The sequence below is a fragment of the Lupinus angustifolius genome, chromosome LG01 (genome assembly GCF_001865875.1).
Source record: "Lupinus angustifolius cultivar Tanjil chromosome LG01, LupAngTanjil_v1.0, whole genome shotgun sequence".
Taxonomy (NCBI): Eukaryota; Viridiplantae; Streptophyta; class Magnoliopsida; order Fabales; family Fabaceae; genus Lupinus; species Lupinus angustifolius.
The window spans coordinates 7,356,633-7,384,197 of NC_032009.1; the positions used below are offsets into that span (position 1 = coordinate 7,356,633).

The window sequence follows — 27,565 nt, forward strand, 5'->3', positions numbered from 1 at the left end:
TTCTGGTATCCCTGTTAGAAGCTGAATATGCATTAAAAATAAGTTAGCTACTATTCACGACTTCACAAGAAGCAGCATTTAAATCAAGTAGTTAAAGTAATCTCTAAGTTAAGCTACATAGAAGGAGAAGCATTATATCACTATTCTGGTCAAACGTAGTTATCATCTCAACTCAATCCATATTTGATTAGTCTGATAGGAGAAAAGTTTGATAAGGTGTTCCTTCAAGGGCTTTCTGCACTTCAACCCAATTTTCAATTTGCTCTGATAATGGGGCAGTATGTATCTTCACTTGACGACTATATAGATCTCTATATGGCACTCTTAGAAACTCTTGGACTTCCTTCAGTTTCTGGAGATCAAAATTTAAATTCATATAGAAAGATTAACATTGAATTCTATCTATATATAAGATTTAATTTTAACACATTTGACTATAACAATAACTACCTAAAAACCAAATTCTTCAATGATATCAGTAAATGATTAGACAGTAGCACGTTGTAAATTACGGTTGTGGTCACAATATTGGAGTTTCTATAACTTCCGTAATCTTATTGTGGTCGTAATAATTGTTAACGAAAATAAAAGAAGAAGATTCAGAGTGAAGGAGAGGTTAGGAGAGTTTTAGAATTGAAGAATAAATGATGGATACATTGATTAACAAGATATCAATCTCATTTATACAATATTTGTCTCACTAACAATAACTACTAACTAAAAATATAAACTTTCTAACTATATCAACTAACTATTGATTACATCTTTCAATACCATTCCTTAATCAAGAGTTACACCACTACAAATGCATACAGCAAAGTACATAACCTATTGTCTTCTGTTCTAGTCAAAATAGAGGACTTTTAGCATGTTTCTCATCTTCTTGAATATTTCAATCTTCAATCCTTTGGTTAGCACATCTGCAACCTGATCTTCTGTTGGACAGTGAATCAGCTTCACCTTCTCCTTCTCAACTTGATCTCTTAGAAAATGGAACCTTGTTTCAATGTGTTTGCATATTCCATGGCTGACTGGATTCTTGGCTAAGTTAATTGTTGATTTGTTGTATACTCTTAGCTCAAACTTACCAAGTTCACCACACTTCAACTCTGCTATCAAGGATGTCAACCATAGGTCTTGGCATGTTGCATTGCAGGCTGCTATATACTCAACCTCACATGTAGAAAGAGCCACCACATCTTGCTTTTTAGAACTCCATGACACAGGTGCACCAAATATGGAGAACACATACCCAGAAGTGCTTTTTCTATATAGCCAACAAAGCAAGATTCATTTATCTTTTTCTGATTGGGAAACAGAATTCCATAATTCATAGTTCCCTTCAAATATCTCATTATCCTCTTGGCTGCAATCATGTGAGATTGCCTAGGATTGGTCATATGCCTGCTTATTACTCCTACAACATAGCTTATCACATGTCTGCTATGACAAATGAACCTAAGACAACCTACCATTTTTCTAAAGAGAGTTGGATCTACTAGTTTTTCAGCTTCTTTATCAATCAAACCAACCTTTCCTTCAACTGGCACTGCTACTGGTTTACATTCAAGCATTTGAAATCTGCTTAGAACATCTTTGACATACTTCCTTTGATGTACCAATAATCCTTCTTGAGTCTTCTGAAATTCTATTCCCAAGAAGTAGGCCAATTCACCTAAATCTGTCATCTCAAACTCAAACTTCAATTTGCCTTTAATTCTTAGAACCTCATATTCGCAACTACCAGTGATAACTAAATCATCAACATATAGGCAGAGTAGAGTTGTTTCTCCCGCACTTGATGAGTTCACCTAGACTCCATGCTCAGCCTTGCATTTGATGAAACCAATAGACCTTAGGAATGAGTCTATTCTCCTGTTCCAAGCTCTTGGAGCTTGTTTAAGCCCATAGAGAGCTTTATTCATTTTCAGCACTTTTGTTTCATTATGAGTTATGCCAAAACCAGGAGGTTGTGTTATGTACACTTCTTCCTCAAGAGGCACATTAAGGAAGACACTTTTGACATCAAGCTGCCATAATTTCCACCCAAACCACTTGCCAATTTTACAATTAACCTCATTGTTTCAAACCTTGCCACAGGTGCAAAGACATCAATGTAATCATATCCTTCCTTTTGCATAAACCCCTTTGCAACCAACCTTGCCTTGTGTTTTGAGACACTACCATCTGGTTTGAGTTTGACTTTATATACTCACTTTATAGGTATAGGTAATTTTCTTGCTGGTAGGTTAGCTTTTGTCCATGTGTTGTTCTTTTCAATTGCCTTGAGCTCTTCTTCCATTCCACTGAACCACACATCTTCCTTCATAGCTTGTTGGAAAGTGATTGGTTCAGTTTCTCCCATAAGTGCAAGATGGATTAGATCACCCTCGTCTGTAATTGCATCATCAAGAAATAACTCATATTCATTAAGTCTCATAGGTGGTTGTCTTACCCTTGTAGGTCTAGATACAATCCTTGTAGCACTGTTCTTGAGTCTGAGTTGATTTCATCTACAACTTCATAATCATCTTGATCTTTTAGTGCAGGAATTAGAGGCATAGTTTTCCTTGCTCAACTCGTTTGTGAAGATCCTTTCATGTACTCATCTCATCAATATACATATCCCTGCTGAAAACCACTTGATTTGTCACAGGATTTAATAGTTTGTATGATCCTGTTGGATGACAGCCAACAAAAATCATTAACTCACTATTATCATCAAGTTTCTTTCTGACTTGATCTGGGATGTGTTTGAAGCATATTGAGCCAAACACTCTCAAATTCTTTACCGATGGTCTTCTTCCAGTTCAAACTTCCTCAGGAACTTGGTTCTTTAAGCTCTGAGTTGGGCATCTATTCAGAACATAAGTGGATGTGGTGACTGCTTCTCCCTATAGGTTATGAGGTAATCCTTTGCATCTCGGCATACACCTCACCATATTCATTATTGTCATGTTTCTTCTTTCAGCAATACCATTGTGTTGAGGTGTGTAAGGAGTTGTCACCTCATGGATTATGCCTTGATCAACACATAATTTCTCAAGCTCTCTTGATGTGAATTCTCCTCCTCCATCAGTCCTGAATATTTTCATTTGCTTTCCTGATTGTCTTTCGGCCTCTGCTTTGAACCTCTTTAAGTGTTCAAACACTTCTCTCTTGGCCTTGATGAGATAGATCCACATCTTCTTGTTAAAGTCATCAATTAAAGAAGCGAAATATTTGTTTTCTCCTAGTGAATTCACTTTAAAAGGTCCACACATATCAGAGTAGACAATATGCAATAGTTCAGTGGCTCTAGCTTATGTGTACTTGCTAAAAGGGATTCTAGTTTGTTTATTTATTATACAACTATCACATATTGGCAAGTGTGACTTTATTTCAGGCAAACCAGTGACTAAGTTTTTCTGGTTTAGTAACTTTAGATCTCTGAAATTTAGGTGGCCATACCTTAAGTGCCAAAGCCAAGATTCATCCATATTGGTTTCAGCATTCAGGCGTTGAGACTTCACTGCATCTAGTTTTACTTGAAACGTTCTATTGTTTGAGAGAGGTGCACTAAGAACTCTTCTCTTCATGTTGTCATAAATCTCCAGGAAACCATTATGCAACTCCATATTGAGCCCTTTCTCATGCAGTTGACCAATACTGATGAGATTAGTTTTCATGTTAGGGACAAATAACACATCAGTTATGAATGCCCTTCTGCCATCTTGCATTAATGGAATGTCCCATGTTTCTTCAGCTATTACAACTCTATTGTCAACAAACTTCACCTTATTTCTTCTGGTTGGATCAAAATTCACTAACCAATCCTTATGTCCAGTCATATGATTGGAGCATCCTGAGTCAAGATACCACGTATCCTTTCCAATTTTGCTCATTGTTATAGTCATCATTAACTGCACAGCCTCACCATCAAAGTCTTCACCATCTTCCTTGGCAAGATTTGCCTCAGGATATTGCTTCGCTTGATGTTGGTTCTTGTTTGATGCATATCATTCAGATGCAAAATGCCCTAGCTTGTCACAATTATAGCACCTGATCCTTTTCTTATCAGTTTTCCTCTTCCAATTCTTGGATTGTTTTCCATCATTCCTCCTGTTGAGTTGATCTTGTTGATCAACTCCCTTTCTTGGCCCACCTTTTGTATCTCAGTTCTTGCTTTGGCTCTTATTGAAATTTCTCACATTGAAATTTCCTCTCTTTGCTGATGTTTGAGTCTGCAAGGCTTGGTGTGAAGACCTATCAACTAATCTTTCATTGATTCTCTGCTCATGAGCTTCAAGAGACCCATGTAGTTCTTCAATTCTCATCTTTTCGACTCTTCCTGATTCTTCAATTGCCACTACTACATGATCAAATTTGGGAGTCACAGTTCTCAACACTTTCTCAACAATTGCAGCATCCTCCATCCTTTCACCACAATATTTCATTGCATTCACTTGAGTTATGATTCCTGTGAAGAAGTCAACAATTCTTTCTCCCTCATCCATTTGCATAAGCTCATACTGCCTCCTCATTATTTGTAGTCGAATTTTCTTCAGTTGAGCAGCTCCTGCATAATGCTTTTCCAACACATCCCAAGCCTCCTTTGTTGTTGCAGACCCTGCAATCTTCTCAAAGTGGGCATTGTCCATTGCTTGGTGTAGGAGACAATTTGCTTTGCAATCTCTCTTCTTGTTCTGTTTGTGAGCATTCCTTTGTGCTTCAGTTGCTCCTTCTTCCAACACTAGCAACCCTTCCTCAACAATATCGGCAACTTCTTGGTAGCCAAAAATGACTTTCATCTGAATGCTCCATCTGGTCCAATTTTTTTCCATCAAGCACATGAAGATTCGTGGCAAAATTTCCTGTTACTTGAGCCATGAGTGCAGCGGAGTAGTTTGATCTTTTTGTGGCTCTGATACCATATGTTAACGAAAATAAAAGAAGAAGAAGAAGATTTAGAGTGAAGGAGAGGTTAGGAGAGTTTTAAAATTAAAGAATGAGTGATGGATACATTGATTAACAAGATATCAATCTCATTTATACAAGTTTCTATATTTGTCTAACTAACAATAACTACTAACTAAAAATAGAAACTTCCAAACTATATCAACTAACTATTGATTACATCTTTCAATAATAATGACCACATTTCTACACAGTTGTTATAATTTTGAAGTTTTGGTTGTGACCACAATTGTAATGCTATTTAAAAACTGAGGAAGATAGTATAAAATTTTGAGAAAAAGATGCATCATCGGTGTAAGAATTTTTTATATTGTTACTATATCATTCATCATTTATTTTTTAATGATTATTGACTCTTAAATAAAAGTATACAAATAAATAGTGGACGATGAATTATAAATTTTTACACCATTAGTGCATGAATATTACCCTCTAATATTTTATGTAATATATATATATATATATACTTACATTGCTATTTTTGTCAAGATCCTCATAGTAGAGAACGATATGGTGAGTGTTCCTAAAGTACTCAATGACTTTTGCACTTGTCTTCTCTATTCTCTTTAGCTCGGGTATCAGTAAAGTGGTATTAATATATGGCCTGTATTTGGCAAGAATTTCAGCCTGAAGAAGCAGAAAAAATTAAACTAATTCACTTTTGAAACCAAAAGATTGAGTGACATTGAAGGTAAAAATGGAAGAGATAGATACCTCCATTGAGGAATGTGTATGAGACTTGTGAGTTCCATTTAGTTGTTTGGCATCTTTGTCAAAGGAATTTGCTAGCACAGATACCATTCTTCTTAGCAAATTTCTTCTAAAAAGAAATATAGTAGAAACTCTTCTATGTTGGAAGTATTCCACTATCTCCTTATGATGCTCCATCAAACCCTGCAAAATATGTATTTTAAATTTTAGCATCCTTTATCAACTAGAGTCAAACTATGGTATCCTTAAGTGTGGTACGGGTGAGCTCATAGCGACACTCAATGAGAGGACAATCATACACCCCAAAAAAAATTAATTCCTTAGATGAGAAATACACTTCATAATAAAAAAATTGTAATACATGTATAAATAGGTCATATAATATTAAGTAGAGCTAGCTCAATAAGGGTTGACGCAAGTGCGTGGCTCATAATTAACTAGAGGCTCCAAATTTCTTGTACTTATATAACTAATTATACATTTTTACCCACATGATTCTTTTAAAAAATCCATTCTCACAGGACAAGCTAATTCTTGTTTTGATTTTTCTCCCTAAAATTAGTTGTGTTATCAATTAGTATTACTATATGTATGACTTTGTTCAATACTTTGTTGAGTTTTATTGATCATTATATTATATTATGATACAATTGATGTATAATTAAAATAATGTTCAATTAATAAAATATGAGATTCTTTAGGACTTTCTAAGAAATTGGCCCAAAAATATATATTAGACTCAAATTCTTCATAAGTAACAATAACTCAATAACTGAATAAGGAAAAAAATGATTTTACATCCTCGTGATTTTGTATTAGACATTTTTTTTCAAAAAATTATTGTAAAATTATTACATTTTTTTTTATAAACAATGAGTATTTATTTTTATCTCGCTCTAAATTTTTTATTTTTCTTTCCTAAATTTCATTTCCACACCGTGCTTATAAAATGCTTTGACCTGTCCTGATATTAAATATGGCTATAACTCAGCTTTATTAACTTTAGATCATATTTAGGTTATGTTTTATCTATAGTTCCTAAGCTTAAGAAGTTAAACATTGAGACTGTGCAGTGCCGGTTATGGCAGGTGTTGTAAGGGTGACCACTCATGAGCCACGATAATAGGGGATCAATTTTAAAAAAAATTAATTAGTATGCTGGTTTTTATGTTTTATTTTATTAATATTTTTATAAAATCATATAATGGTTTTAGTACATTCAACAATAGAAAATATAGTTTAGATTTTAGAGCTCATCGAAATTTAAAATTTGTAAATTAATATTTTGTTCAAATTTAGATATTATGTTTTACATAATTTCCAAAAAAAATCAATTGTTTGTAAAATTGTGAAGAAAAAAATGTGAGAACTATAATCACACAATTTCACAATTCCATAAAAAACTTTTTATCTATGTTCTTTTTTAATAAATTAAGGGCTCATATTTCCTCCTATACTACCTCATGTATATCAGAATCTGCCCTACAGTAGGTTTGGATGGAGGGTGTAGAATAGACTTGGTCTATAACGGGATCGGGATGGAAGAGAAAACGAAGCACTAACTTAAATGTTAAATAATTCAGGCTTAGGAAAGGCTTCAAATTGCAGTTGGTAGTTTTAATTGAGATGATAATATCATAGTTTTGATAGTCTTTTCTATTTTGACACAATTCTAATTGTACTGTATTTTTCATGCATTTATTCCTAGTAAACTAGTTTTTATGCATTTATTCCTAGTAAACTAGTGAGATTCGGCACAACAATAACAAAACCTGAAGTTCATTTCTTATAACTTGGAGGCAACATATTCAAATCTTAAATATAGTGATTTTTCATCACAAGATCAGACTGAATCTACAATTTCATAAAGGGACATACCTGATTAAGCATCCACTTGAAGCCCACAGCTGCAGTGCATTCATTCTTGGAAGCACTAGTGAACCAATCAAGATTGTAAACTTTGTCCATTGTGTTCAAAATTGTAGAAATATTCTTCCTTCTTTTGACAAATGAAAATATCTCTCCATTGGAGCTTATATTAATGTGACTATTCAAAAATGTCTCAAACCATCCACTCCCAGATCTTTGCATTGTCAGGATGGAGAAAAATCTAACAGGATTACAAGCACACTCCTCTCTGAAAATTTATCAATCATTCTATAAATCTAAATAATTGGGGTTGCACCTCTTAGTTAAGCACCATCTTTATAAGTAATCAAATCACAATAAAATTGCATCAAACTAAAATAGCATTTTTACAAAATTCATAATGATAATTCATGTTGACTATATTATCCCACATTTAGTGTATGTTTTGAAATAATTACGGAAGTAGTGTAATAGTTTGGAAATTTCTGGATACCATCCACCATTTTTTGGAAATCATGGACCACGAATGCAATTTTCTGAGAACTCGTGCCTCACACGTACGAATTCTGCTGACATTCTCTCTCCTTCATGGAACTTGTGTCTTGCATGCACGAGTTCCTTACTCGTGAATTGAAAACATGAGTTTCAATGAGTCATGTTAAAAAACGAATTTCCCATTTTCTTTTTAAATGGAAGTGGTTAATTTTAGGGAGTTTAATTACGGCTTTTTGTTTTAGTTGAGGTTTATGATTTTAGTTATATAAAAATAAAAGTCATAAATTAAAATAAAAAGACAATATTATCAAAATAAAAGTGATAATTTTACAAGGAAATGGAAATCATTGCATTATAAAAATAAGAAAACAATATTATAATTTTTCCATTTCTTAGGAATGTTATGAGATAATATGTCACATGAAGGTGTCTTTCTCTTTAGAGGAGGTTTGACTCTTAATTGTTGTTGTTGTTGTTGACATTGTCTTATTTCCTGGGACCACCTCTAACCAATTGTGACACATCTTCATCTTCCTCGTCATCGTCATCGTCTTCATCTTCCTCGTCATCATCATCAGCTTAGTGTGTACCATAAAAGTTGGCTTGTGAAGGCATTGTTGGCTAATAATATTGTAGAGAGTTAAATACTGACAATGGCATAGTTGAAGTAGTAACAAATATTGATGTTATTGTTTCTTGAAATTGTGATGAAGATGCGAATTGAGTGAAGGAATAGTCATCCATTGCTCAGATACTTTCAAACCCAAAGAGTTGTTGTTGAGGAGCATGTATTTGAGTATATGCATGGGGATGAGTACTCGTTTTAGTTTGACTCTCAAAGTGTTGTGGGAACTCAAGTCTAGTAGACATATGAAAATGTTGCGTTGGAGGAGCTTGATAATTATTGGTGGAGAAGGCAAGTTGGTAATAAATGAGCAAAGGTTTCCATCATCTTATAGCATTTAAGTAGACATTATTTAATGTTTGCATGATGTATGGAAAAAATTTGAAGGAACATATTAATATCGAATCATTCTAATAAAATTATACTGAAAAAATGGAACAAATTAGAATAATTAATATAGATTTAAAAAAACATGTATGTAAATTTTTAATAAAAAAATCTTACTAATTCAGTTGAATATGCTTCGTCTGAAGGGATGTATTTTCTTGTCCTTTAAGTATCACTGTATATAGTGCGAGTAATATACAAAAGTGGTACATTGGGAAAACATTGACCACATAGTTTTCCCTATTATTCCATATTTGAATCTACTGATCATGCTTCTATGGCGAGTTGTAGTCATTTTTCCATGTAAGTCCATCTTGTGTTGTTTCTCTAAGTTGATTGGATCTTGTGGGATTGGTTGTTGCAGACCAAACTGCCTCATAACCTGATCAGTAGCATGTCACTCAACAAGTGCGAAGTAGATAAGTGACACACGTGTTCGAGCAATATCTACTATCTAACCCATAAAATTAATGTTCCTATATGGGGTCCAGACTAATTGATAGATAAAAATAAATTAGTAACAATAAAAAATAAAGTAGTAATAATAATAATAAATAAATTAGTAGGAATAAGAAAATAAATTAAATAAATTACTTGATCAATGCGCAAGCGATCCAACATTGATTGTATAATATTGGTTGCATGACCATGAATGTTGGTGGTGATTAAATGTTACGACCACCTAAAATGTAAAGTTACATTAAGTTAATATATTAAATGGATTAAATAATTTGAAATAAAAACTTATATATAAAAATAAAGAACTGTACATTTTTAAAAAAATGAAATTTTACCTTCGAACCAAAGAAAATAATGGCAATATGTTGTCATGCAGTCTTATAGCAAGAATCAGAATTCGATAGTGTTCCCATGATTGTATTAGTAACAAGCATCCTCCGATTTTAATTTCATGATTGATTAATGTTACACGCCATAGTCCCCGATAAAGACATGTCAAAACAGTGGAGCCCCAACTCTACTGGTATGTCTGTGAAAAGTCCTCCAGCAATGGAGATACATCAGATGGACTCATGCACCTGATGTATCTGACATAAGGAATCTGTCAATCATCCGTAGAATGAATACTCTTGCATGTTAAATTATAACATCATCAACATCTTTTAGGAGTTCATGAAATGTGGAGTCAAGCCAAACCATTTGGACTATTTGCCCCATAATTTGACTATCGATTGGGATAGCACCCAACAAGTTAAGACAGACCAGATCCCAATTCGTACTCGTCGTACCAGTAATAAAATCTCCATCAATAGGTAGCTCAAGCTGATATGCGACGTCTTCAAGCGTAATCGTGCACTCTTCAACTAGTAAATGGAAAGTGTGAGTCATTGACCTCCATCTCTCAACCAATGCGGTTATGAGATGGTTGTTTATAACTAATGCTCGAATATCCAAAATGTTTTCAAACGCGATATTACGAGTAACTAGTAACACCGGTTCGGATGGTAGGTTTTGCCATAAGTTTTACTTTGACAGCAAAGTAACCTCTACCTCATTCCATATGTTGGTTGAGACATGATCTTTCTGAAGAGTGAGTAGGGAATGGTTAATTGGGTCAGGACCAATGTGCTCCATTTTATGGGAATAAGAAAATTCAGGAAATCGAGAATTCGGGTAAGTTGGAGAAATTCTAGTGGGGGTGACTATATTTTCCGTGGGTTATGCCAAGTGAGAGGCATATTTATAGTCATCCAAAGTTGTGGATGTTGTTCACGAATTCAATGTAAGTCGTGCCTCTAAACCACGACTTCAAAGCATGTATCGTAAGTTATGCCCTACCCTTCTTTGAAACCATAGCCTGTGTTGAATTCGTGGGTAGGATCCACGATTATGGTTAAAGTCGTGGATGATGTAAATGACTTTCATGTAAGACAGTGCAATTTTCCTGCACATTTAATTCATTATGTGAACAATTCAAATTATGAATCATGGAAATCTGGTACCTACTTCGAACTCGTGGATGATGACCACGACTTCCCTGGGAACCTGCTTCGAACTCGTGGATGTGGTCCATGACTTCCTAGCTTAGTAATTGATGAACACATTTTTCTTGTGAAATAAATTGGTGAACTCGCTTCCAGGCCATAAACCTTCAATAAGTTATCTAACTGATAAATTTGTGAAATAAATTGTCCATTATCTAAGATCAATGATGCACATGTAGCAACAACATGATAGCATGGAAATCTGTGATTGAAATTCTCCACAACCACACCAATTTTGACTTAGTCTCACTATGTATATCCTAGAGTGTCGACTACCAACTATGCTAGCAACTTCAAACTCCGAGACTTCTAACTCCCGTGAAAAACTACATACTAGTTGACATGTAGCTTTAGAGTTATATTCATTGATCACCTAAGTCAATTCTTTGCAATATATATGACTTATCCTTATCATACTAGTTGCTTCATTCCTATTGTGAAGAAACCATGAATTCAGTCTATGATATGTTGCTCTAACAAGGGCAATAATGGGAAAAGCTCTTGATCAGTTCAAAACGGCATTAATGATTCTTCGAGGTTCGTCGTCATATGGTCGTACTGTCTCCGTTCGTCATATGATTCCCATGATTCGTAATTCTCGTACCAATTTATTTCACAAGAAAAGTGTGTTCATCAATTACCAAGCCAGGAAGTTGTGGACTATATCACAAGTTCGAAGCAGGTTCCAAGGGAAGTCATGGTCATCATCCATGAGTTCGAAGCAAGTGCTAGATCCCCATGATTTGTAAATTGAACTATGCACATAGTGAATTAAATGTGTAGGAAAACTGAACCGTCTTACATGGATGTCGTTAACATCATCCACGACTTCAACCAAAATCGTCGATCCTACCCACGAGTTGAACACACGATAGGGCATAGGCTAAAGTTTCAAAGCAGGGTAGGGCACAACTTATGGTACTTGCTTCGAAGTCGTGGTTTAGAGGCATGACATCCATTGAAGTAGTGGACCCTATCCACGACTTTGGATGACTACAAATACCCCTCTCACTTAGCATAAACCATATAATACAATCACCCTCACCCAAATATCTCAAAATTACCCAAATTCCCAATTTCCTGAATTTCCTTATTCCCAAAAACTGAAACACATTGATCTTGGCCCCATTAACCCTTTCCTACTCACTCTTTAAAAAGATCATGTCTAAACCAACATATGGAATGGGAGAGAAGTTACTTTTCGGGCAAGGTACAACTTCTGGCAAAACCTACCATCTAAACTGGTGTTACAAGTTACTCGCCGCGTTTGGAAAAAAATTTGGATATTGCAGCAGCAGCGGATATAAACAACCATCTTATAATTGCATTTGTTGAGAGATGGCGGTCAGAGACTCACACTTTCCATTTACTAGTTGGAGAGTACAAAGTTATACTTGAAGACATCGCGTATTAGCTTGGGCTACATATTGAATGAGATGTTGTTACTGGTACGATGATTATGGACTGGGATCTTATCTGTCTCAACTTGTTGGGTGTTATCCCAATTGATAGACATATTATAGGGCAAATGGTCCAAATGAGTTGGATTCACTCCATATTTCAAAAACTTCTAGGAGATGTTGATGATGTTGTAATTAAACAACATGCAAGAGCTAGCATTCATTCTACGGATGATTGGCAGATTCATTATGCCAGATACATTAGGGTCACTAGTCCATCTGATATATCTCCCATTGTTGGAGGACTTATCACAGACATACCAATACAATTGGAGCTCCACTATTTTGGCATGTCTTTATCGGGGACTATGTCATGCAGCATTAATCAATCGTCGCATTGAAATCGAAGGATGTTTGTTACTACTATAGTCATGACATAGTACTGAATTTTAATTCTTGCTACAAGACTGCATGACAACACATTGCAATTATTTTCTTTGGTTCAAAGGTAAATATTCATTTTTTTTAAAATGTACAATTCTTTACTTTTATATATAAGTTTTTATTTCAAATTATTTATTCCAATTAATATACTAACTTAATGTAACTTTACATTTTATGTGGTTGCAACATTTAATCACCACCAACATTCATGGTCACGCAACCAATATCATACAGTCAATATTGGATCATCTGCGTATTGATCAAGTAATTTATTTAATTTATTCATTGTTATTTCTAATTTATTTTCTTATTTCTACTAATTTATTTATTATTATTACTACTTTATTTTTTATTGTTACTAATTTATTTTTATCTATCAATTTGACTAGACCCCATATAGGAACATTAATTTTATGGACCATATAGTAGATATTTCCCGAGCATGTGTCACTTTTCTGCTTTGCACTTGTTAAGTGACATGCTATTGATTAGGTTATGAGACAGTTTGGTCTGTAACAACCAATCCCACAAGATCCAATCAACTTAGAAAATAACACAAGATGGACTTACGAGAGAAAAGCAACTACAAGCGGCCATAGAAGCATGACTAGTGGATTCAAATATGGAATAATCGAGATAATTATATGGTCAATGGTTTCCCAATGTACAACCTTAGTATCACTACATGTAGTATATGTAGTGGTACTTACAAAGGACTAGAAAGTACATCTTTCTATACGGAGCATATTCAGCTAGATCGGTAAGATTTTTTTATTAAAAAATCACATACATGTTTCTTTAAATTTATATTAATTAATTTGTTCCAATTTTTTCAGTATAATTTTATTAGAACGACTCAAGATTATTGTGTTCCTTCAAATGTTTTTCCAAACATCATGCAAACATTAAATAACGTCTATTTACACTACAATGAGATGATGGAAGATTTCGCTCAACTACTACCAACTGCCTTCTCCACCAATAATTATCAAGCTCCTCCAACACAAACATTTTGATATGCCTACTGCACCTGAGTTCTCGTAACACTATGTGAATCAAACTGAAATGGATACTCATCCCCAAGCTTATACTCAAACATTTGCTCCTCCTCAACAACAACAACCCTTTGGGTTTGAAAGTTTTGGAGCAACGAGTGAATATTCCTTCACCCAATTTGCATCTTCAACATAATTTCAAGGAACAATATCATCAATGTTTGGCACTACTTCAACTACATCATTGTCGTCATTTAACTCAACAATATTTTCATCCTACAATGTCTTCACAAATTTAACAATTCAACTTTTATGGTACACAACAAGTTGATGATGATGACGAAGATGATGACGAGGAAGATGAAGAGGCATCACAATTGGTTAGAGGTGGTACCGAACAAACAAGACAACGTTAACAACAACAACAACAATAAGGAACTCGTACATGGACGTTAACAACAACAATAAGGAACTCGTGCATGAACGTTAACAACAACAACCGTACATCATCTCATAGACGTCACTAGGAAATGAAAAAACTGTAATATTGTTTTCTTATTTTTATAATATAATGATTTCCAATTTCTAGTAAAATAATCACTTTTATTTTGATAATATTATCATTTTATTTTAATTTATGAATTTTATTTTTATACAACTAAAATCGTAAACCTTAACTAAAACCAAAAACCCAACTAAACTCCCTAAAACTAACCCCTAAAATTAACCACTTCCGTTTAAAAAGAAAATGGGGATATTCGTTTTTCAACATGAGCCATTGAAACTCATGTTTTCAATTCACGAGTAAGGAACTTGTGCATGCAAGACATGAGTTCCATGGAGGAGAGAAAATGTCAGCAGAACTCATGCATGTCAAGCTCAAGTTCCACAGGAAATCGTATTCCTAGTCCACGATTTCATCAAAATCGTGGATGGTATCCAAAACTCCCAAAAGTTACACTACTTCCATAATTATTTTAAAATATAGACTAAACATGTGATAGCGTTCAGATTTGAGTGACTAAAAGATAATATGATGGATATCACTCATCTTAAAATTTCTCAAATAGTTAAGCCAACATTACAAATGGTAGAGGCAAATTATTATTGCTATCCTCAACAGTCTTAAATATGTTTTCCCCTAAAACAGTAGGGCCTACAAAAATAAAAATATTACTTTAATTCAAAATAAACTAAATTATATAGAATAAGCAAAAGGAAAATATTTTTCTAAAGAATAGAAACAAAACAACTCCATAGTACTAAATGCATGGTTATGAAAATGAGACTCTATTTGCATGTTTATTCCGATCTCATATCAGTATATTATTACATTAATTATATCATTTATGTAATTATATTAGTCAAAATTAATTGTACTAACTGGATTTTTTAAACTATGTTGTCATATTAGCCAGTTTTTATTTAAAATTATAAAAATTCATGAAAGTGATTTAATTTTTACCAAAATGTCATAGTGAAAGGTCGAATAACAACACTACTTTTGTTTATCCTTCTAAAACATGATCTAACCAAGTTACACTACCTTATTAGTTTTTCAATGTTAAATGTTAGTACAATATGTATGAATATATAATTTACCAGTATATTATTTAATTAGTGAATTATCGATTAAATTATTATATCAATCACTATTTCGGTATCCTAAATTTTTTATACCATATTAAAAACACCTACTAAAAGCATGTTTAAACATTCTAAGAAAATTGCTCATATTTATATTTGTATACCTGCTAAAAGTTTTGGGTTGTGGATACTGCAAGTAGGGGACTTCCCATTCTTCCACACCATAAGGGTGATGGCATGACTGGTTCACAACTCTGAGTTCCAACATTTTGGTATTTGTGGAAACGTTTGGTTGCTCTAAACTAATTAGCCAAATGTATATTCCACAAGCTGCAGCTATAAATAAAAGTACCCACCTAAATGTTAATGGAGATTTCTTAATAGATTTTATGTACACAGAGTCCTGCAATAAGAAACTTACAATATGTTATTTTTCAAGTCATCATAAGCAACTATCATATAATACAAATAAACTTTGACAAAAATAAATGCAAAACAAAATCAAGACAGAGATACATGGAGCTTGTGGTGTTAGACTTCTCTCAAGTAGCAGAGAGAATAATTATATAAATAAATAAATAAAAACAAAAAAGTTATGATATTTATATTCTTTAATTTATACTGAGATTATATTTTAACTTTCAAAACATGCAAAAATAGAATTGTTATTTTCAATACTAAATTGGAGTTTGACTCAAACTTATGTGGCTAATGGCTTCAATCTAAAATCTCCATAAAAAATTAGAAAATAATTACAACAAAAACAAAGGCATAATCTCATTAGATTGGCTAAAACTTGGAAAGTAAACCATGGAATAAAAATAGAGGTTTTATCAATGTGCATTTTGTTTCATATATATTTTGTTTCAAAGTTTATTTGTGAGATGAATGCCGAAAGAGTATATCATTACTCTTACTACATATTGTAAAAAAACGTATGAAAAAATAAAAACAAACTCAAATCGATGGTTGATTTCTCCAATGGAAAAATACAGATAAAGCTGACAAAAAAACATGATAACTAATTGGGAAAATGTTAGTGATATTAATACTATTACAATAATATAAAAGGGAAAAAAAATCTTTGCTTAACTATCACCTTGATGATAAATATTTCTTCAATCATCTTTGACAGGAAAGAAAGAAACCGACACAGACCCTTTTCTTCATCCACTGGAACTGTTTATCTGTCTATCAATTTTGTTCATCTTCTCTATATGTGTTTATGAACTTAAATTCAGAGTTTCGAGGCTATTCCACGTGAAAGTTTAACGTTTTTCAAGCAACCCTGTCCCTACTATGCAAATCAAGAAAAACATTAATTTTTTGTTTTAATAAAAGTGAAAATAATTTATGAACTAATAGTGTATAAGTTTTATATAGTGTCACTAATTTATCTTTAATCATTATCTACTTTTCGATAAAAATAATACAAATGAATGTTGCACATAAATATTATACTCATTATGAAATTATGACTTTTTTTTTCTGTTATACCTTTGTCATTTTTTGAAAGAATAATTAATATCGTTTGAAAAAAAGTTATATAAAAATGACATAACAGAAAGACTACTCCCTCCAAAATTAAATAAAGCAAATTTGAACTTATTAATGGTGGTCTAAAATATAATCAAAATTTGTCTAATTTTACTCCCTCCATTTTCTCATCTGATAAATAACAATTCGGATGATAAGATTTTTTTTATTAAATGATATTAAAAAATAAATAAGGTAATGAAGAATATATTAGTTATTTTTAGCTTATTTCTTTGGAAGACTAGGTGAAAGGTAAAACTTTTTTTCATGTGTTGCAATTTCCATTCGATACGTGAGATAATGCCCATTCTTAGAGAAGTTGCTAATGGGGATAGCAAAAAAACTCGTACTTTATTATTTGCGGGTAAAACCCGTATGGACATGAGTAAGGATCACAAATAGATACCCATGGGTTTTACAAGCGCAATTTTAAAATACTCGTAGTATATACGGGCGGGTATGTGTATTATGATACTCGTGTCCGTGAGTACTCGTTATTTATGCAATTACTATGTTACCTTTAATTAAAATACAAAACACATTATCCTAATTTTTGTTACACTGTGCATATCTTTTCCTTTTATTTTGTTTATATTTTTTCAGCTTACTTACATCTTTTATTGAATTTGGTGGTGAAATACCCTTCAAATATTATTACTGTGTAGAAACACACATGTTTTATAAAGAAAAATATATATTGTTTGTTAAGAAAATGTGAATAACAAACCACACAAATAGAAGGCTCCAATAAATTTAGTATTTTTGTCAAATATTCAATCAAAAGTAACAAAAATAATTAAGTTTCATCTTATTTGAAACACAACATAAGTAGGAAGTTGAAAATTCACCAATAATGTGAAAAACTCATGGATACATATTATACCAGGAAGTACCCAGAAATACTTGCAAAAAACTCACATGCAGATACCCAAAAAATACGAATGAGTATGAGTAATGATTTCCTATTTCAAAATGGGTAGCAGGTAACTACTATCCGTGTTCATTGCCATCCTAGACGCCACTTGGGTTGTGCAGCACAAGATATTGGGTGAGCACTTAGAGTTATGAATCGATGTATCAGGCTCAATGTCTCGGAACTTGTTTCTAAATAGAATACAGTGGCCAAGTTTAATTCATCTTACATAGTAGTAAGGGTGGAAACAGGTCAGGCCGCCTATCAGGGGCCTATTACCTGGCCTATAACAGGCTAGGTCAGGCCAGGTTTTTTTCACGAACAGGCCAGACTTAGGCTTTCTAAAAGCTTATTTAGCTTAACAGGCCAGGCTTTAGGCCACCTAAAAGGCCTATAAAGCCTAACAGGCCGGCCTATTTAGTTATATTATATAAGAATGTTGAAATTTATACTATTTTAATATAAGCAATATTATTATATATGTGTAATATTAATATAAAATATAATTTAATTATTAGAATTAGATGGGCCTAACTAAAAATAAGCCTATAAGCCCATTAAAATGTAGACATGATAGCCTATTTCATAAGCATATAGTATAATAGGCCTTTAAACAGGCTAACAGGTCAGGTCAGGCTTTTAAACAGGTCAGACCTAGACTTTGAATTTTTTTTTAAACAGACTAACAGGTCATGCCCAGGCTCCTATGTGCTATATAGGCTGGGTCTGTTTAAGGCAAAGCCTGACCTAGCCTGGCCTGTTTCCACCTTTACTGATATTAGAAAAAGACTGGTAAATAAATCTAAAATAAAACAGGTATAGATGTATGACATGACATCATTAATATTCGCACTTGACTATAGTTCAATAGTTATATAATAGATCAGAATGGCAGGTGTATAAGATTTTCACTTGCACAAACTCTCATTAATGTGAAGAATCTAGGCCGTTTGGAAAATATTATAATTAAATTAAAGTACTATCCAATGACTTAGATGAGAATACGTATAAATTTATGCCAATATTTTTATTTTAATGGTTACATCTTATCTTTTTACGTGAGAACTTAAGCAAGTGTAGAGTCTAGTATACTTGAATCATTAACCGAATTTTAAAAAGCAATTTTCCGAACCATGCTTCTTAAAACAAAATCATTACCCATGAACTTTTTCTTTAAATTCGGTATCGAAAAAACTGACCAGAATATTGGATGAAAAGGTCTTGCTTAAACCTAAAGCACTAGCAAAAACATACAGGTGCAATGTTCCTGGGTATTTATTGGGACTTGAAGAAAGTTAAGATCAAGAGTTTCGTTGGGCCTAGAAACTCAAAGCCTTAGAAGTTGAAATTTTAACTATGTTCCATTCCGCCAAGAAGGTGTTGGTCCAGTGGTGTAAGGCTTACTGGATTCCAAGGTCGATAATTAAATTCTTGTGAGTAACACTTATTGGGAAGGACAACCATGAACTCCGAAGGGTTGTGAAAACGTATGTTCCTCGCCATTTGATGACTCTAGTCTTGGGGAAAGCAATAGGGGTTCCAAAATATGATCTGATTCATCAATTCCTCGAGGACTACCAACTATGACTTGATTCTCTTGATTTGATTATGCCATGAGTCTTGATTGAAGATGATTGTTATAAGGATGCTTAGAAGCAATAATAATGTGACTTGTTTTGGGTTTGTTGAGGAACATGTATTTTGTTTGTGTTAGGACGGTGTTTTAGGAGTTGTGAAGATGTATGGTATTGAAAGACATTGTATGGATATGAATTTTGATATGGGTATGAAGCTTTGGAGTATGAATTTTGGTGGTGTATTCAATGCATGGTATGTTATTGCATGAAAATGCAATGGTGGAATAATATTTTTGCTTTGTTTTTTAGTGAGTGATGCAGGTACATGAATGACTTTATTTTTACTTTTTAGATAATGTGTGATGTATGAAATGCAATATGTGATAGTGCACGAAATGCAATCTTTGAGTGATTTTTTCGATTTTTGATAGTGAATCCATGCATGAGTAGAGAATATTTTTTTGTATGATTAGATGAATGAATGTATAATTTCTTGTATGAATGTTGGAATGTTGACTTTTTTATGAATGTTTGAATGATGCATGATATTTTTTTTTATGAATTTATGTATCAATTGATGAATGAATGAGTGAATATATTTTGGCTTTTGACTCATTTTATGAATGGATGAATGTTTGAATGATATATGAATGACGATTTTTATTTTTGATGAATATTTGAATGATTTATTTTTCAATGAATAAATGTATGATGGTATATATGAACATGATTTATAATATATTTCTACCGTTTAGGGTGATTTAGGATTTGAATATATTGATATGTTTTCTAAAAGTTATCTAATATATTTGTAATATACATGAAGTGATTAATTACAAATTGTTGAATAAAATAATGTATATTTTTTTTAAAGGACCACTAATAGTGGGTCAGGTAATGTTAATCCCAAAATATTGTTACTTGTAATTTTGAGCAATTGAAATCCTTATTTGTTACTAGATTCCCAACTATAAAATCTATTATAAAAATCTATCCTTATGTTACTCTTTCTCCATCTCACCTGAAGCATTATGTTTTATCCAACCCATCTGAGTTATATAGTTTATATTTCTGTCCATTCTTCTTATATGATTGATCCAAAATATCTAAATCTAATAAGTTATAATATCATATTGAATAATTATCTTATAGCGTGGTTTGTCCACTTTTTGCTAAAGTTGAGTATTTAATATTGTTACTTAATTATGAATCTAACAAACCATTCAGATGATGCGGTTTAATATTCTATATATTTTGTATGATTACTATTAAGTTGTTTTGGGAGGATGTTTGTATATACATTTGAGCTTAAAAATGTATTTTTAAAATTGATCATGGAGTTATCCTTGGTAAATTGATGTGCGTTGATAAAGTGAAGTATAATACTACCAAGAGATTTATATCATAATTCTTTCCTTTGACTTTTTTCGGTACAATAGAAAGAAAAACATAGGAAAAACTAAAAATATGGGTAATATCCACTTGCAGAATACTGAGCACTCTCGTGGGTGGAGAATCCTAGAACCTCAAATCATCATTTGATCCTAAAGTAAATTTAGATATGTAATTCGCCGATTTGTTTTTTTTTCTTTGCAGATATGCTAAACTCAAACATGGGCCAATTTCTAGTAAGCAAATCATTGATGTTACGAACAACTCCAGATGAGTACTCCAAATGAATCTACAACCTGTCTGAAATGATGTGAATCACCTTCGGGCATTCACTCTCCAGGATTACATTGTGGTGATCCAAAATCCAAGCCAACCTTAACTCGGGTTCAATAGCCATAAATTCTACTCGAATGGAAGATCCAATGTTAGGGTTTCTCAAGAATTCTGATAACCAATGACCTTCGTGATTTTGGATAACTCCTCCACCTCCAATAATTTGATCTATCAAATTATAACTTTCATCTGCATTAAGTTTCACCTATCTAACTTTCGGTCTACACCTCTGAACGTTGGTCATAGACACTTCATTAGAAAATATATCTTTAGAATACCAATCTTTGAAATCATAATGGATATTTCTAGCGACATAGGTTATGTCTCAAATATTAGTACCAAATATCATATTATTACGCCACCTCTAAGCTCACAAAAAATAGTTTACCTTTCTTATAGCGAGTATTCTCCATCAGCCAAGACATAAATAATTGATTATTCCAGAAAGTTTGATCATTAAAGCTCAAACGACACTATGAAATAGCAGAGTTGTCACAATCTCAAATAGTGTGAAGGAGGTCTTTAATAGTTTTATTATAGCAACGATATGTAGGGGTAATTGTCATTCTCCTCTTGTAGCGAATAAAGTTTGTTTGCAACGAATCATGAACAAAAAGTCAGCACAAAAAACTTTCATTTTCCACAACCATGTCTCCCCTGAAATTTTTGTGTAACACTATGTTGTATTATCCTCCCAAATCCAAGTAATTATTGTAAGAGGAAGACGGAACAAATATTGTAATAATACTTTCCTTCACATGCCTAGGAATGAAGCAAAGTGTACATATGAGTCTTTAAAAGGAATGTAGTTGAGTGTTATGAAATAATTATGATTGGAAATATGTAAAATATGTTCCGATTTTCGTATTTTGGATAGAGTGTATTTTCTCTCTCTTTCCTCTTTCCTATTAAGAGAGAAAATTATCTCTCAATCAAAGTTTTGTATCTCATTTATATATGTGCATCAATAGTGTTTTCAGCCCATAACGTTATAAGTTTCTATATAGACATCACCAAAATGAAATTTCGGGAGCTTGGAGCTGAACTAGGAAATTAGTATAGTCAATCGTGATGTTGAAGATTGAAAATGAAATTGGGTCAGTGGTGTTTTTTTGTTTGGTTGTCAAATTTTAGTAACTTTATAAGTAGCTTGTGGCAGCACATGGCCACCTGGTCCACCAAACCAGTAGCTGTTTATTTTAGTATTTTTCAAGTTTTATAACAACTAATTGATTCCATGACGGGGATAGTTAAGAAAAAAAATAATATCACTTAAAGATATATAAAAATAATGATATAATGATTATATATAAATTTTTATATTGATAATGTGTAGATATTATATTCTTTAAAAATATAAAAAAATATTTATACATGTACAAACAATATATAAATTCTACATAATATTACTGTATCATACAATACTTATGTTTTATAAATAATATATCAAGGTATGTTTCTCTTTTTGATAAACACTGTATCGAGATTTCATTCATAGTTAAAAGGAAACCAAACAAACACATGCTAATAATGACAGACTTAAAAAAAAGATGGTTAAAGCCAGCGGGCCCAATATTTGAAGGACAGACGCAGATGATAGGATGGTAGGAATCATAATATGAGTGGACCCCATTTAATAAGCTAGGCTGGCACCATATATCTGACTGGGCCATTTTCAAAACCCTTACCATTCCCCATTTCTTCATCACCCATCTCATTTCTCAATTCTCACACTCCCATTCCCCATTCATATTCACGATCCCATTCCTTCCATAGAGAGTCTAAGTTACTAAACATTAGTGTAGTAGTATTATTATTATTATCATTCTATAAGCCACAAACATCACATAAACAATAGAGAAAAATAAAAAAATGAGAGAAATCATAAGCATACACATAGGTCAAGCTGGAATTCAAGTAGGTAATTCCTGCTGGGAACTTTATTGCTTAGAACATGGTATTCAGCCTGATGGCATGATGCCAAGGTATTTATAACTCTCTATCTTACACATTTTTCATTTAAATACTTAGATCTAACCTTTATTTTATTTTAACCTAAGTTATTCATTTCATTGATTAATGTTATGTTGTTATGTTAATAATGATAGTGATAGTACCGTTGGAGGTGCGCACGATGCATTCAACACCTTCTTCAGCGAAACCGGTTCAGGAAAACACGTTCCACGCGCCATCTTCGTCGATCTCGAACCCACCGTCATCGACGAGGTCCGTTCCGGCACCTACCGCCAGCTCTTCCACCCGGAGCAACTTATCTCCGGCAAGGAAGATGCTGCCAACAATTTCGCTAGAGGACATTACACTAGTATATAACCCTAACCCTATTTTTTTGGATTTCTTGTTAATTCGTTGGTTTTTGAAGTGTTAACTTGTGATTTGTGGTTCAGTTGGGAAGGAAATTGTAGATCTGTGTCTGGATCGGGTTCGGAAGTTGGCGGATAACTGTACTGGTCTTCAAGGGTTCTTGGTGTTCAATGCTGTTGGTGGTGGTACTGGCTCTGGGTTGGGATCGCTCTTGTTGGAACGTTTGTCTGTCGATTATGGAAAAAAATCGAAGCTAGGTTTCACTATTTATCCTTCTCCACAGGTATAACTATAACATATAACAATGCACTCCTATTGTCCGATTATATGATTGTATGCCTTGTGCAGCTTATTTTGTTTGTGTTTTAAATGAATGTTGACTTGTTGATAATTTTGTTAGGTAAAAGGGGGAATTTTGGTTAAGAATGGATGAGTTGTCAAGCATTTATTGAAGATTAATTTCATAATAAATGTTTGTGATTCTTACAGTTTGGATTTTGAATAAACTGGTGCAATTTTAAATCATTAATTTATCACTAATGCTTCCTTTGGGTTAAGAGAAGAAAGTAAGAAGAAAACATGTGAGAAAGAGACTGAAAAAAGAGAAAGACATGGAAAATAAATTAGATTTTTGTATTGTTTGATTGTATAGAAAAAGAAGAGAAGTTTTATTCTCTATCACTCTTCCCTGGGAGGAGAAAGAAATTTGTTGGGGCCCATTACATTTTCACTCTCTCATCTTAAACTCTATCCCAAACCACAGGAGAGAAATATGTTATTTCTCTTCAACTTCTCTCCTCTCATTCTCTTTCTCCTCTCTTTCTATTCTACCAAAGGATGGCTAAGAGTTTCGAGTTGGTTCTGGACCATGTAATGGTTTCCCTTTGCTAACTGGTGTTCACTGGTTAAGGAACCACATATAGATTTTTATCGGTCTTGCAGAAACTAAATGTATCACTTTTCAGATTATTAAGTACATCCAGTGTTTTAAATTGCGGACTGCATCACGTGATGCGGCCACAATATTGCGGTTGCGGTGACCGCCGCAACCGCGTCACATCGCAATTGCGGTGTGATAATTGCGGTGTAATGTCGAATCATAATGATGTGACCGCAATGGGCCGCATTAGGCGGCAACGCAACTGCATCAATATCAAAAAAAATTTACTCACAAAATAATTCACACCGCAACGGCCGCAATCCGCAACCGCAATTTAGAACACTGAGTACATCACTTTCCAATAAAACTTACCTTTCTTGTTTCCTGAGCTAGTGTTCGAAGCTTAAGATTTTATTAGAAAGTGGTGTGTTTAATGGATTGGAAATTCAAAAGGTGTAGCTTCCAATAAAAATCTTTAACAAGTGTCCTTAGCATTTGCCTTCTATTAAATATAACCTGGTCAATGATATGCTTGATTGGTGCTGTACTCTGTGTCCCTCATTTAATTCCTCTCTTTGATTTCAGGTTTCAACAGCAGTGGTGGAACCATACAACAGCGTTCTCTCCACCCATTCTCTTCTTGAGCACACAGACGTGGCTGTGCTCTTGGACAATGAAGCCATCTATGACATCTGCAGGAGGTCCCTTGATATTGAGAGGCCAACTTACACCAATTTAAACAGACTGATATCTCAAATCATTTCATCCTTGACCACTTCATTGAGGTTTGATGGGGCCATCAATGTGGATATTACTGAATTCCAGACCAACCTTGTGCCGTATCCCCGCATCCATTTCATGTTGTCCTCATATGCTCCTGTTATCTCAGCTGCCAAGGCATACCATGAGCAGCTTTCAGTGCCTGAGATCACAAATGCCGTGTTTGAACCCTCGAGCATGATGGCCAAGTGTGACCCTAGGCATGGAAAGTACATGGCTTGCTGCTTGATGTACCGGGGAGACGTTGTTCCAAAGGATGTCAATGCTGCAGTTGGCACCATAAAAACCAAAAGAACTGTTCAGTTTGTGGACTGGTAAGCATTCTTGAAACTTAGATATGATTGTTTATGACAAGTACTGTTACCATGCTATTTCCTGTTTAGTAATACAGCTTATTGAGCATGCGTAATGAACACTTCACATGGTAACACCCTCAGTATAATGAGTTTTAATCTCATAAATAACCCCCTCTCTGCTCATTTTAGTCAACACACGGTAATGGTGGGAGCCTTGTGCGCCCAGCACCCATTTTAGTAGTGAGCATATAGAATTTTTATCTGAGGGTATTCCATCAATCCAATTAAAACATAATATGCAGCTCAGAAACTGCATATGTGCCATTAGGTTAATTTCATAACAGAGATAACTCGACACCATTGAGTGCATCATTGACATAAGAATTTCAATGTGCTATCTCAATTAATTTCTTATGATGGCCTAGAAAATATTAAGATACATAATTAATGAATGCAGACGACAACATAAATGATAGCACCAAAAAACATAAATTTCTGCAACATATTAAAAAATTTATTTTAATTAAAATTTAGTTATAAATGATAACACCGAAAAGCATAATTACACTTGACTCTAAATATGACGTGTTGTACATGTTTTCAGACAAGTTTTTTCTTGTGACACTTTGGTTTATGTTGAAAAGAACATAATTTCTATAATGCTGTCCTTGTTATGATAGGTGCCCAACTGGCTTCAAGTGTGGTATCAACTATCAGCCTCCTACAGTTGTTCCTGGTGGGGACCTTGCTAAGGTGCAGCGGGCTGTTTGCATGATCAGTAACAACACTGCAGTTGCAGAAGTGTTCTCTCGCATTGACCACAAATTTGATCTCATGTATGCGAAAAGGGCCTTCGTCCACTGGTATGTCGGTGAAGGCATGGAAGAAGGAGAGTTCTCAGAAGCCCGTGAAGATCTTGCCGCCCTTGAGAAAGATTATGAGGAAGTTGGTGCAGAGGGAGTAGAAGATGAAGATGAAGGAGAAGATTATTGATCTCATAATGAAAGGCATTTTGATGATGCTTGTTTTAAGTGAAGAGGGTATGCTTTGTTACATTGCCCTATAACCTTATTGTTTTTGTTAATCCCGTGTGATATAGTTCCATTGTTTAAACTGCAAAATAGTCACCATTATGCTTCTACTTGTTGATTTAGGATTTGTTGTTTATGTCGTCAATCATGTATTCAGATTTGTCTATCTCTAAAATTTAATTTTCTTTTGTTCCTGTTTGCAATTGCAATTTCTATTAGATTTCCAAGTTAAATCTAGATGAAGCAATCAAAATGTTTCTCTTGCATATTTCTTACAACACGTCATTGCACTAAGGTTGCTAAAATTGAGCTTTTAATGCGTCCAGCATTCTTTTTTTTTAAGTTTATATTTTTATTTTTGCATATTTTTGTGATTTTTCAAAATTGTCTCAGGATTTAATATTCCCTCTCGTTTCCTTTATGGATTTTTGAGTATATTAATTACTTCTTTTTACAAAAGTACCATCATTAATGAAGTGAGCGAAAATGAATATAAGTTTTAATGACGAAGAATAATTTTGAAACAATACATTTATTCTTTTTCAAATTTAATGATAATAACTATGTTAACCAATCACTTTTACTTTAATATATGTGAAATTAATAAAAAAGAGTCTTATAAAAATAATCACAGTAAATAACAAAAAAATTCAAGGCGCATGGATCAACTATTAAGACGTATTTTTTTTTGTTTGATGCAGAATTAAATAAACGCCTAATTGAAAACAAAATTGATAAAAAAAAAAGTGAGTAATTGAGGAAACACCGGAAAGAATGTGAAACTTTTTTGACTGATACTTGAATGGAAAACATAAAATTGTTCTTGTTTTTTGTCTAGGCCTAAGTATGAAAATGTGTAAAGCTTATTACCTGTAACGGACTAGACATCAAAGCTGGGATATATGCACTAATAATGATGAAACAATCATTAAACAACTTTTTCACTACATGACCATTACCATTGGGATTTTATCTCAAGCCATTAAATAACTTAACTTTCAGAAGGAAACAGTTAAGTTGTTTAGGTGAGACT

General features: G+C 33.4%; 2 protein-coding genes across 3 annotated transcripts; one reads left to right on the forward strand and one right to left on the reverse strand.

Annotated features, from left to right (window-relative positions):
* LOC109346094 lies at positions 1-21,538 on the reverse strand. The gene is made up of 7 exons (XM_019585508.1): positions 21,502-21,538; positions 21,210-21,391; positions 15,637-15,875; positions 7,546-7,804; positions 5,671-5,850; positions 5,428-5,583; positions 1-352 (listed from the first exon to the last, which is right to left on the reverse strand). The coding sequence occupies exons 1-7, from the start codon at positions 21,536-21,538 to the stop codon at positions 188-190; spliced, it is 1,218 nt and encodes a 405-aa protein (XP_019441053.1). The 3' UTR covers positions 1-187.
* Positions 17,664-26,725, forward strand: LOC109348890 (tubulin alpha-3 chain-like). Of its 2 annotated transcripts, XM_019589507.1 has the most exons (6): positions 17,664-17,669; positions 23,084-23,208; positions 23,332-23,546; positions 23,629-23,828; positions 25,011-25,519; positions 26,182-26,725. In XM_019589507.1, the coding sequence occupies exons 2-6, from the start codon at positions 23,096-23,098 to the stop codon at positions 26,492-26,494; spliced, it is 1,350 nt and encodes a 449-aa protein (XP_019445052.1). In that variant the 5' UTR covers positions 17,664-17,669; positions 23,084-23,095; the 3' UTR covers positions 26,495-26,725. The 2 variants fall into 2 exon arrangements, with proteins under 2 accessions (XP_019445052.1, XP_019445044.1); XM_019589499.1 differs by lacking the exon at positions 17,664-17,669 and having other exon boundaries at positions 23,069-23,208.